This window comes from Taudactylus pleione, unplaced genomic scaffold (genome assembly GCF_031769625.1).
Source record: "Taudactylus pleione unplaced genomic scaffold, aTauple2 ptg000005l, whole genome shotgun sequence".
Taxonomy (NCBI): Eukaryota; Metazoa; Chordata; class Amphibia; order Anura; family Myobatrachidae; genus Taudactylus; species Taudactylus pleione.
In genome coordinates, this window is record NW_028284408.1 from 25,222,430 (window position 1) to 25,236,270 (window position 13,841).

The 13,841-nt window shown below is 43.8% G+C and overlaps 1 protein-coding gene across 2 annotated transcripts in view; it reads right to left on the bottom strand.

Annotated features, from left to right (window-relative positions):
* Positions 1 to 630: 630 nt before the first annotated feature.
* FKBP11 (FKBP prolyl isomerase 11) overlaps positions 631 to 13,841 on the bottom strand; it is a 30,624-nt gene continuing 17,413 nt past the window's right edge. Inside the window, exons 4-7 of one of the 2 annotated variants that reach the window (XM_088479362.1) lie at positions 9,902 to 9,935; positions 4,409 to 4,479; positions 2,794 to 2,922; positions 782 to 868 (exon numbers count right to left, since the gene is read on the bottom strand). In XM_088479362.1, coding sequence (XP_088335488.1) covers positions 2,819 to 2,922; positions 4,409 to 4,479; positions 9,902 to 9,935 — 209 coding nt within the window. In that variant the 3' untranslated portion in view covers positions 782 to 868; positions 2,794 to 2,818. Of the gene's footprint in view, positions 869 to 2,793; positions 2,923 to 4,408; positions 4,480 to 9,901; positions 9,936 to 13,841 lie in introns of both variants that reach the window. The other variant, XM_088479288.1, reaches the window with a different exon arrangement.

Here is a 13,841-nt window from a genome sequence, read left to right on the forward strand (position 1 = left end):
CAAAGATACATGAAGGCCAACGTAAAATGCACCTCAAAGGGCGGTGCCTACCGTGGATCTGCATGTGCCTACTGCTACTGTACTGCTCCTGCCCTTGATCCTTCCCTAAACACAAAAGGCCCAGAGTGTTAGATATATAACATTGCAGGTTGTGTGCGTGACAAATGGGAAACAATTACCATATTCATGCACGGCAGGCGCCATTGCGCTTAACGCGAAATCACCACCCGATGTCGCCCACTTAGTTGTTAGTACTCCCTAGACTATATGTTTCTTAATTATTAAAAATCGAAATTAATTTAAATAAACATGGTCAAATTAAAGCCAGGGGACAGTAAGATACTTTGGGCTCAGGAAGCGTTCCATGCCATAGCGTGTAACAACATGTGTCTGTATTAGAAAGTATGCAGAGACATGTATGGAAACTGGAGGTGGTGTCATTAGCCCCAATCAGATGGTGCTGTGGGATGTCACAGTTTCAGCTTCATACTTTCCTCTGCCGACTCCAGAATCACCACAATCTAATGTTCCAGAGAAGAAATATCTCACTGAATAAAACAGTTGTGACATTGTCTTGTGCACCCCCAGAAAAAGCTGCCCTTCAGATTAATAAGTGGTCGGACTCAAATGTCTGAGAAAATTAGAGTTCTTTATTTCTTTTTAGCTTTGTTTCGTTTCTCTTCCTTCAGTTTCTTCTTGGATACAGTTGGCGTCTTAGACTTGGAGTATAGATGGTAGCCAATTAGCCCCAAGAGTGTGGGCACTAAGGCTATGGAGATCATGGGAAGCACATCATTTGTCAGGGTCTGCCACTGCGAGGGTTTAGACAATGATATTAATTCAGTCTCAAATTGAAGCACAGCATCACCTAGAGGTGGGGAGACAGAAAGCAGGATGTGCATGAAGAATCTATGTAGGAGTAAAATATTCCATAATTAACTAATTTACGGTTACATAATAAACAAGTGTTGTTAATGTATGTAGAATATACATAAATATTTACAGTATAAACATCACATCAGTGTTTATTAGGTATATATATGTATTATAAGGGATAATACATTCCCACATGTTAGTTATTACTGTGACCTGTATAAAATCACTTGACTTACAGCCTTATTATTTTATCTAATATTCCTATAGCTTACACTATTTTAAAAATCATTCATGTTCTAACATTTCTTAGTAAACGTATGTATGAAAGAGGCTTTGGGCCTAATTCAGACCCACTCGCGAGCGCTGAGCGCTCGCAAGCGGGTCGATGTTAGCCCAGTGCGCATGCGCACGACGGAGGCGGCTCCGTCGTGCGCATGCGTGAGACCCGGATAGCGACGGGCAAGCCGTCGCTATGGGTCTCGCTACAAAGGGGGCGTGCTGTTGATGGTGAGTGACAGCACGCCCCCTTTGGTGGGCGTGCTGGGGGCGTGGCTGGTTAGACGGAGGCATTCCCATGGGAACGCCTGCCGTCTGGGGCCGGCCCCACTGACATTACAAGTGATGTCAGTGGGAGTGCTTTTGGCTCTGATAGAGCCGAAAGCACTCCAGGGCTTGCGGCAACGAGACCCTACCACAAGGGTCTCGTCGCAAGCCTGATGGTTGCAATGGTCTTGACCATCGCGACCATCTTCCTGGCTGCTCGCTATAGCTGTGGGTGGTCACCCACAGCTATACGAGCGGCCAGGAGGCCGTTCTAAAAATTCAGAGGGACGGCCCTGATTCAAAGCGAGCACTCTGTCAGAGCGTCCGGCTCTGAATCAGGGCCTTTGTTCAAATCACGTTGTCTTGTAGCATTATGTCCCTAGAGGTGCTGTTCTGAGCATGTCTGCTGATGATATTTATATTTACCTTATGGGGCCCATACAAGTTTTGTTTTTTAATATATATTGCTTTATACAGAAGGGAAGCATATTTCACAGCATGAAGCCAGGTGTAATCTCAGTATTACATTTAGAGTATGCACATTTTGTTTGCCATACTACAAAGAAATTAGGGCTGGGACTTTTACTGTTTAGAGGCATCTGATTGCTTAAATGCCTTCAATGTTCATTGGTGGCCGCTAAGAAGCTCCAATGCCTGGTGGTACTGAGGCGTAATGTGAGCCTCTGGCTTTCAATGCGTGGTGGTACTGAGGACTAATGTGAGTCTCTGGCTTTCAATGCGTGGTGGTACTGGGGAGTAATGTGAGTCTCTGGCTTTCAATGCCTTGTGGTAGTGAGGAGTAATGTGAGTCTCTGGCTTTCAATGCCTGGTGGTACTGAGGAGTAATGCGAGTCTCTGGCTTTCAATGCCTTGTGGTAGTGAGAAGTAATGTGCACCTCTGGCTTCATTACATTAGCGAGATGAAGAACTGTACTTTGTACATTGTGTCAATATAAATTGTAAGCTATAATGGCCTAATGCAGAGGTTCCCAAACTTTTTTGCATCACGGCGCCCTGGAGAATCAGCATTGTTTTCCTGGCACCCCTAAGCCAAATGTTTGTTTTTAAGAAATTCTGATTTGATTTGGTGCTGGACCACCAACCTGAGGCACCCTTGCAAGGGTTCCAAGGCACCCCAGGGTGCCACGGCGCACAGTTTGGGAACCACTGGCCTAGTGACTTATCTCTAAAGCGTTTTGGAATATGTAGCCGCTATATATTAATGAAGGTCAATAATCTCATTATTTACTTTGCATCATTCTCTATATTTTATTCAGTCATGCAAAATCATTCAGTCTCATTCATCTAATTGCTTTTTAGGGCACATCCAACATTTCTGGAGAGTTGGACTTAACGGCAGGTACATAAACTTACACTATAACTCCATACTTTCCAACATTTACTTTTGGGGAAAGACCACCAGGGTGGTGTGAGCTAGGAAAGGAGGAATAACGCCTGGGCCATGATCACTTCCTATGATGCCCCACATTCCATTCCAATTTCCTATAGACACAAGAATGGGAGAAGAGGGGCTGATTCCCGATAGTAGATATCACCTCTAATGGGACTGAAACCTCAAAGCATTTCTTGGCCTGTGTTAGCAGAGTGGCCTGTATATTATATACTATACATGATCTTATGCTATCTATCTGCATGCAGTGAGTTCAGAGCTCTTTCTACACCCTCTTTGTCTGTTCTCTAACACATTTGGTCTGTTCAAACGGGTTAGGTGCAGTATGCCGGCGCTCGGGAACACGGAGGTCACAATCCTGTCGCTGGCATCCTGATAGGGTTAGGATACCGACACTTGTCGGTCAGTATTCTAACCCTCCCTGGTGCCTAAACCTAACCTCCCCATCCCCGCACCCTAAACCTCCCTCCTTAGTGCCTAACCCTAACTCTCTCCCTAGTGCCTAACCCTAACCCCAGTACTTACCACCAGGATGCCGGCGCCGGGATTCTGACAGGTGTCAGGACTCCAGCGCCGGAATTCTAAGCACTGGCATCCCAACTGTCGGTATTTTTACCGGATCCCGTTTCAAACCTAGCTATGTTAAAATTGATGTCATACCACTGCCTACATTATGTTCCTTGCAATTAGGCCACCCACCCAAATTATTGCTTTCTCAGAGGATTATTACACTTAAATAAGAATGACAGAAAAATCTAATTGAGAAGATAAATGGATTATGTTGGAGAACAGATAATGGGACCTCTACTGAATGGCGAGCCCTGCAAACAATCTAACTAGCACCATGCTGGAATATAGATATAATGTTTCCATTAGACAAAAGAACAAGAAAAAGATTTAGAGACACTTCAACTGACCTCATTTACCGAACTCACTGGACGGACAAAAGGCCTGGAGTTTGCAACAATGTTCCTACATGGTTCGCCCAACCTCCACTCTTACCAGACAGCTGTGCAAACTAGAAGTGCCTCTATGATTGCAAACATGCATAAAAATGAGGCACACTGCCCTAAGGTATAAATGTCACATTAAAAGTTCTAACTCCTACCACTATAGAACCACCACTTTCATTAAATACATAATTATGGCTCAATTTAAACATGAGGGATATTTTAAGTATTACGGAAATCTGATAATTAATGTGAATTTAGCTAAATATGAGTATAGGTGTAATATATGACTGACGTACACCAAGCACATATACTACTGATCCATGACAGCGTGTATCTTCCCATGCATACGCCTCAGCATGTTAGCGTACTGTAAATACTCTCATTTTTGCGTGCAGCTGCTTCTCTGAGCATATATTAAATCTTATATGTGTTCAACTCAGTGTACATCCCAGGGTGTCCCTATTTGCCATATAGAGATATTGGGAGGTAAGCCCAGATCCTAACACCTACATAAAATAGGATAATATAAAGAAGATGTATTGTTCCAACATCTGATGCATAACAGAATTCTCTATAAATACCAAATAAAAGTAATTATAGGGTGATAGAACTGGTCATGAATTACCTGGAACAGAAGGTGGGAATCCTCTTTTTCCATATGCCAGATGAGGGGGGATAATCACTTTGCGCTTCTCTCTGATGATAAAATAATCACAGGATTATCAAGGTGGCACATAAAAGTAACAGCTTGAGAAACACAGGCCCTCATTCAGAGGCGCTCGCAAGAAGCGAGCACTTGTTATGAATGAGGGCGGCCGCTTGTTTTTTTTAGTGCGGCCTCCTGGTCGCTAGCTAAGCTGTGGGTTACCACCCACAGCTTTAGCGACCGACCAAGGTGATGGTTGCGATGGTCAAGGCCATCGGGGCTTGCGACGAGACCCTAAGGTTGGGTCTCGGCAACCGCAAGCCCCAGGGAGCTTCCTGCTCTGATCGAGCAGGAAGCTCCCCACTGACATCCATGCTGATACAGTTCGGCCGCCCACAAAACGGCAGGCGTTCCGTCAGAAACGCCTCCGTTTGTGTAGCCACCGCCCTGCCCCGCCTACAAAACGGGGCGAGCTGTCGATTAACATCGACAGCCGCCCCTTTTGTAGTGAGCTCCGGAGCGAGAGAATTTCTCTCTCACTCCGGGGCTTGCGCACGCGCAGCGGCCGCACTGTGCGTGCGCAAGCCCCGGAGTGAGAGAGAAATTCTCTTGCTCCGGAGCTCACTACAAAACGGGGCGAGCTGTCGATCAACATCGACAGCCGCCCCTTTTGTAGTGAGCTCCGGAGCGAGAGAATTTCTCTCTCACTCCGGGGCTTGCGCACGCACAGTGCGGCCGCTGCACGTGCGCAGGGCCTTAACAGCAACCCGGTTGCGAGCGCTTAGCGCTTGCGACCGGGTTTGAATAAGACCCACAGTGTGTCAGGCTACGTCCTACTGTGGTATTAATATAAAGCGAGCTCAGCTATAACCCTAGCACTGAAGAGAAATGTTTCCAGCAGTAATACTGAGATTAGGAAGAGACGGCAGATTGTTGGGGGCTCAGATACATGTCCCTAGGTGCAGCCAGTGGGTGGTTGTACAGTTGTATCATTGTACTCATGCACTTGTTATCTACATAGAACAGTGACATCTCAGTTATGTACTGTTACCAGGGAGTAGGTTATTTCTACAGCTAAACATATATAATGAGTGACAATATTGATAATAGTAATAATAACAGTCATTTATTTATTCAGCGTGTATATGTGCAGCATTAAATAAATGTCCCATGATAGAATTAAACAAATGAAACTGAAACTTAGGATGACGTAAGTTAGCACCAATGCAGAGTTGCAGTATAATTACAAATGCATTACGTGCATGGTGAAAAATCCAGATACTCGCCCTTATGGACAGTTGTAGATATCTATGCGGCCACACCACCCCTATTCACACATATTGTTACATAGCCGCCATCATTATCAGCACGCACTTACACCAGCCCTATGCTTGGCGCAAAAGATCGGTCAGGCGTATTATGACGCACGCACAACTAAGCATATGTCGCAATTGTATCAACACACCCTCATTTAACTCTGTGTGAGCGCTTTGCTACTACACAGTTCCGTCCAATGAGCCACAAGTCTTGGAATTATGACGTAGTTGTGTACACCTCCAAATCGCCTGTAGATGCCTGCGCTCAGCTGGGAGCATGCAAAGTGTGGAAACGCGCCAGCTCCATCCAAAAACGTGGTCTGTGTGCTACTTCCATACAAACCTGAGCAGTAAATGTAGTAGCCTGCAACTTGCAGGCATCGGCGAGATGCCGGCGAGTCTGACCGATATTTTTAAGAGGCGATCGTTAAAACTGCTTTACAAGCCAGGCAGGTCTTTCCTTTTAAATTATTACCACTTTAAAACATCAGGATCTGGCCGATGCCTGCATTTACTCCTGTACAGTATGTGAAGATTTGGTCAGAACAGAAGAGGTTTGAAATAACATTTCTATCATAAAGGAAAATATTTTCCTATTGCACCGTGTACTTCCTGTCAGCAACACAACTGAAGAACTTATGTTCTGTAATCAGCCTCGTTTTGCAGAGAAGGGAAAAACAGCTTGAACTCAGCTGCAGAGTAAATGTAAATATAATATCTCCAGCTCTGTCAAGGAATGGGAACTTTAACATATACATTTGTGAAAGCAATCAGAAGATCTTTTATATAAGACATCTTGTATTTGTACTTGTATGTATACATTTGTATGATTGCTTCTGCACAAGAGGCCTGATTCAGAGATGAATGCAATGGCCATTACGTATGCAGATCGAGCGTTTGTTTGCCATCACGCATGCTTATTAGCCGCACTGCGATCGCATTGCGATTACGGATGCACATAGGAATACATCACACAGTGATTGACAAGTTATCAGTGTTTGGGGGGTGGAAACGGGGGTGGCCAGAACAACGCAGGTGTGTCTGACCGCTTAAACGCCATTATATGGGCGTGCATAAATTAGCCCTTGTGATCTCCTACGCAGCATGAGAGCCATTTTTAGTTCCTTGTTTAAGCCCTTGGGGTCATTAGTAGCAATAAACATGCCACACCAAGAAATGTAGGACCATTTCCAAGACCTAAATCAGTCAATATTTACACTAAGTATTGTGACTATAAGGCCATCAAAGTGACACGTTGCATTAAATAGAAGATACTAATGGCTTCAAGACAATAATTACATAAACCTGGGTCCGTATGGTGACTGAACTGTATATTACACTTACTGTTCTTTACAATTAGAGGAGTGAAATAGGGAAGTACAAGTGTTACACAGTTGGTGATACACCTGTAATGTGGGGCAACTGTTACGGGCACTCGACCACTTGACCACTAATTCTAGATGTTTGCTGCTAATTATGAAGATAATCACAGGCATGAATCTTTGCAGTGTTAAAAAAAAATACAATTACAGGTTGAGTTTCCTATATCCAAATATTCCAAAATATGGAACATTCCGAAATACGGAATTTTTTTAGCGTGACTGAGACAATGACAATGATTTGCTTTCTGATGGTTTATTGAACTCAAACTTTGTTTAATGCAAAAAAATTATTACAAATATTGTATAAAATTACCTTCAGGCTATGTGCAAAAAGAATGTAGTTATGCCACCGGTATCAATACAGACAGTGAAATCCCGACATGGGACTTATGATAGGCGTCTTAATCCCGACGCTGGAATGCCGAAGGATGCCAGCCCGAACGAGGTAAGTCTGGGGCACCCTTAGCGTTAGCCGTGGGAGCGAGAGTTAGGTTTAGGGAGTGTAGCAGATTTAAAGTTAGGTTTTTTTGGGGGGAGGTGAGGGTTAGGCACCCCTAGGGGGAGGGTTAGAGTCCATTGTTACAAACGATCTTGTTTGCAAAGATGTTTTATAAATTGCCCCATATATTCCCAGTGTGTTAATATTGTCACTTGCACTGGATGCGGAAACAATTATTTACAAATAAGTAAATAAAAGCAACGTCTTATTGGATGCTATAATTTTGCACACATTTTCATGATAATACAATGTTTGGGGTCAATCTAATTAGGTGTGAGTTCCTCGCACCCGCGAGTACGTGTCTCCTTTACAGTGGATACCATCATCTAATACAGCTTGTTCTGGACCCCCTTTCAGCTTAAGACGAGTCATTTTCACCCGATTAGCAGGTAACTTCTACTGCTATACAGCGATCCTGAATTATGGGCTGCACTGGTTACTTTTATCTGACGAGCAGGTAACAATCATACCGCTATAAAGTGACTCTGCTCTGCAGGTCCACCTGCTTTAATAACATTTGAAGTGCAAATTGCAACCATTGACTTTTACTTGAGATTGGATTCCCCTTATTTAGGTTGATTCTAATGCTGCTGCATACTGCCGACTATTGGTCCAAGTAGTCTCAATTCTGGGACTTTTAAATATTACTTTTTATGATTTTCTGGACTATAACCTGTATTGTGTATTTTAAGCTCAATACAGCTGTTACTAAATACTGCTACAATTTAATGATTTTGTTTTATAATAAATATTTTATATTTTGTTACTGATTTGAGTGCTTTTACTTGTCTCCTTCAGACTCTGTAGTTGCTACTTTGTATTCATGTGGCCTTTACTGTACTCCCAGACTCACACATTTCTGTTTGTAACCCCATAGGTCTGCAAGCAAAAAATGTAAGAGTCCGGGGGGAGATCAGGCAGGGAAGGGGGCCCCCTCCGCACCTAACTGGACTGAACCCATGTTGTAGATGAAAACGTAAAATGTTTCCATAAATCTTGCATTACATTATTAAGACCCTGGGGTGCTCCCTTTCCACACTTTTGTTTGCAACTGCCCTTGAGCCATTGGCGATAGCGTTATGGCAAAATCCCGCCTTTAAAGGTACTGCAATAAGAGACCAAGAATGTAAATGATCTTTATTTGCAGACGATATGATGCTCTTTATATCAAACCCTCTACATTCCATTCCTGCAAATTTAGACAGAATCTCTCTGTTTAGCTCTTTTGCGGGATACCGCATTACCGTAGACAAATCTGAACTACATTATTAGGACCCTGGGACTGAATCAAACATGCATGTGTACAATTTGCAGATGGATCACATAGCTTTTAGCAACTGTGCATGCATCCGAGCCTGCATATACAACTTTGAGCAACTGCAGACCATTCAGAATAACAGAATCTCAGCTGCACTTGTGGCTGAGAGTAGGTGTAACGGGGCTACAACTGTGTATTCGTACGTAGGATAAGGGTTCGACTGCGGGCTTGTAGACAGAACTATTCAGAGTTCTCCATATGCAGAGATCCGTCTGATGTCAATCTGGTCTCTAGCACCAAGGATAGGGTGGGTGTACTGATGGGCCATAACTAGCGGTGTGCGAGTGGTTGTTCAAGGTGCAGGGCCCTGGAGACGCTGCCGTCACTGCCCCATGGCCCTTGCAATTGACATGCAGAGTGCCTGAAAGGGCACCATGCAGCTAGTATCGCTGTTGCAGAGCTGCCCAGAATATCCTCAGGACACTCCAGGCAGTGCTGTGCTTTCCGGCGCTGGCGACAGGGTAACATCATGACATCACGTGTTCAGGGGCAGGGCCAGCACAGGGCACAGTGCTGCCCCGTTCCAGCACTGGCAATTACAGCTGCTTTTACAAGTGGATGTATATGGGCAGTGCAGTCGCATAGATGTGATCAACTCTGAATACAGGTGGATTCCAATAATGCAACACAGATGAAATGCTGTTACTCTGAATCAACTCCAATGGCAGGTAGAAGCCTAAGCACTTTTTGGATAAATAAGCAAATATTTTATATTTGTGTATAATGGAACAACTCATAGAACCACAATTAGCTGACAGGTTAGAGTAAACATTTTGAGCAGCCTTAATGTCCGTAGCGTAACATTGTAATTGTTTGCTGCCATATACAATATCAAGGTTATGAGTTCAAGAAGTAAATAAAGTTTTAGGATACAAAACAGCTACATCAATTGAAACAGAACAGATAGATGGTCAGGGCAGGACACAGCAAGTAGGAACTGGAGTTACTGATACTCACCCAACACACATTCCCAGAAGACTCTTCTCTAGACCTGTGAATATAGTGAAGGTATCTCATTAGGATATCTGTGTAGTTATGTTTCGGCTCACTGCACACAATACAAATATTATTTTGTATTTGCCTGTCAAAACAGTGAAGTATGAAAAGGCATTTTTAAAAGGTTAACAAAATCCATATATGTGGACACATTTTTCTATTAGCAGAAAAGAATATGGCTATGTGTTACAGTGCCCATACATGCTACGATCTGCTCTTCTGGTACAAATGCTAAATGACCGGACCTGTGGCTGATCTGAACACATTGGACAGAACCAGCTGTTCCGTAGTAGGATATAATGGCTAAAGCACTAGGGCCATCCATGCTAAAAGAACCCACTCGCACATGATGAGGTGGTGGTAGTTGGCAGCTGACAAATCTGATGAGATTGTAAAATCATTGTCCAAAATTAACAATTACATTTCCATGTGTTTTATCTTCTTTGCCAAGACATTACAAATATAGCAACAACAGAAACCACCTGCATATAGATGCTTATAATATATATATATATATATATATATATATATATATATATATACACATTGACAAATAGTAATTATTACTGGCAACCAACAGTATGTGTGGTTTTCAGCTCTGTGGAGTAATTTATTTCAATTAGTACCTGTACTAGCATCAGCTCCTAGAATTGCATGACTAGAAAACACTCACATACACAGGACATTCATGTAATGTAACATATATAGCAACGGCACAACTATCATGGGTGCAGCCATGCCGGTCTTCCATGACTCATGTTTCATAGGTGCAGCTGATGCCTGTCTTCTGTGACTGTCCCATGTTTCTATGTGATATTTCATTGGCATTGGGCAGTACATGGAACCCTTATGAATGTTGCTACGGGCCCACAAATGATTAGTTACACCCCCGATACAGTATATAGCATATAATAAACTTGCCCTCCTATTTTACATTGACACAATTGCTGCATAAACCCATTTATAATGCATGAAACAGATATCTACATATATAAATAAAAACAAATGCTTTCATGATGGTAGCTGACTGTGCACCCAGTTAGCATTAACAGCTGCCAGCTACACCTGACAGCGATTAGCCTCAGGAGTTGGGGAATCTTCTGGCAGTTAGGGATGAATAGAGGGCACCAGTGTGGTAGAAAGTGATGCTATGCTGGAGAGTGCAGCAACGGATTGGGGATGTATCATTGGTGACTACACGTGCAAAGCTCTCTCTGGCTTCACGGTAATCTGTGGTATTTATGGCAGAGTTTTATCCCTGCAGGTGTCATCTGAAGGGCACTTTTATCAGTGCAATATCATTTTTTTATTTTACACATACTCAAAACCGGTCAGTCTATAGTTTAAAATAGCTACCAGGCTGCATGGAGAAACTCCGAAACACAACCATACAATCCAAATCCGATGAAGCTGACCACAATTGTAAACTTCCAGGAGCGACTAGGAGTAGCTGCCGGTGATATAACAGAGGGTATTATTTGAATGGGGCATGGGGATGAAATTACAGATATGGAAGACACTGGTATGTGGCGTTATCGACTGGGGTACTATAAGAACAACGGCTAGTGTATTGCGAGTATGTCTTCGGAAACGTGGTGTGGGGGGACCCTATAACATAGAAACCCTTTGGAGATAGCACCCTGGTAAGAATCAAAACTATACCCTAGCTTAGCAAAGAGCTCCCCAATGTACACTTTTATCCTGCTGGAATTTTGTATGTCAAGAAAATCTTTTTACTGCAAGCTCTCAATGCAGAGAGCTGTATAACCGGATGGGCAGTGACCCTTGCACTCTGTTTACTCCATTCGGTAAGAGAGAAATCATAAATTATACTTTATGGGATAACATTGCTATCACACAAACCTCTGTGTTCATTTTAAAAGTGAAAAATGACACATTTCCAATCCATATCTTTTTGTTATAGCCTCACATTAGCGTGTCGAGCTACAAAATATGATTTCATGCTTGAGATTGGCAAGGACTCTATAATCAAAATACATGTTTTATTTCTTCCAGAGCACTGCTTCAAAAGACCATTCCTGACACTTTAATAAAGGGGTTTCTAGGACAGCCGCTCTGCCATAATATTCAGAGGAAGGTAGAGAGTATCAAGTCTGAAATACAAAGTGTTTCATCTTCTGTGGCTGGAGACACTCTGTAATGAATGAGCAATGTTCTCAGCATCTAGTACACTGTAACAGATCCATTAACTGTCATAACTAGATTTCATTTATCAAGACATAATAACTTTGAGTAGACAGAAGATTGAAGGCCACAGCTGTACACACATGCAGTGATATCAAGTGCATTAGCTGAATATCACTGCTTGTGTGGCACCATAGTGATCACAATGTCTGACAATGAAATATTTTTAAATTGGCATACTGGGCTATATTATATTTCAAATGGTGTATTTGGCTATAAGTAATACAGGAGAGAGGCACCTTAAATATTGTAAGCATTATGGTTGGTACTTGTTAACTGTAGGTGGATCACTGTAATTCCCCAGCGCTTTGCTACATCCACTTGAATCGCTGTTTAAAATCTCCCACTGCTTGGTTTAAGTCAGTGGATAAATTATCACAACAGTCAGGCAGCAAGAGATTAGTAACAGCTGCTTTTCTGACCATAAGTGATCAGAATTGTGTCTTGTTAATAAGTATCAAGATTGCTAAGAAGAGACAGCCCGAGAAACTGTGCACATTCACTACAAAAGGTTCCATTGCAACCAAGAGCCTTACCAAATCTATTGCTGCCTAGCACGCTAATGTCTTCACTTACTAGAGGCAGCCAGCATCAGGAGACTGGGAATAGCAGTTTATGTGGAAGCAGCGCAGCATTGGTGAGTTACAGTGGAGTCCGTATAATTAACAAGTACCTTTTTTACTATTCTTTTGTGCTATTATGTTTTTTTTTTAACTCATAAGTAAAATTATTGTTATTATTATGTATATGTATATATCTTTACAGTGGCGTAACTACTGCCCCCGCAGCCCCCGCGGTGGCTTGGAGGCGCTGGGTAGCTTGGGGGCGACGGGGGCAGTAGTAGTAACTACGGAGGATGCAGGGGGTGCGGTCGCACACCCTGCACCCTCCATCTACCGGGCACCCGCTGAGTGTGTTACCAGCGGGCGCCCGGCTCCTATTCAAACCCCCGGCGGCGGCCGGAGGACGGAGCTCCCCATAGTGCCGAGGAGCGGACGCCAGGGACGGAGCTCAGGAGTGAGCTCCGTCTTCCAGGTCCCGCAGAACACTATGGGAGTGACGTAATGAGGTCACTCCCATAGTGACGAGGAGCGGACGCCGGGGTATGGACGGCAGCAGCACTGGAGCGGGGATAAAGGTAAGTGTTTGTGTATTTTTCTTTTGTGTCTGTGTGTTTGTTTGTGTGCGCGCGGAGGGGGGGAGCAACTACAGGGGGCTAACTACAGGCGGCTAACTACAGGCGGCTAACTACTAGAAGGGGCACTACAGGGGGCCCTGCATAATGGGCACTACTACAGGGGCACTACTACAGGGGGCCCTGCATAATGGGCACTACTACAGGGGGCATTGCATAAGGGGCACTACTACAGGGGGCATTGCATAAGGGGCACTACTACAGGGGACATTGCATAAGGGGCACTACTACAGGGGACATTGCAAAAGGGGCACTACTACAGGGGGCATTGCATAAGAGCCCACCATCGACCCGCTTGCGAGCGCTCAATCACTTGCGGGCGGGTCTGAATCAGGCCGTGTGCGCTTAAAGTATCATTACCAATGTTGCTCGCAGTGAGGACTTATTTGCAAAGTGAGTGAAAGGAAGGCACCGTTTATTGGCAGTAGGAGGGAGTGGCAACGAAAACGCAGGAAGGTCTCAACTGTTTTTGAGGCATATCTCTGCCTACGACTGTGATCC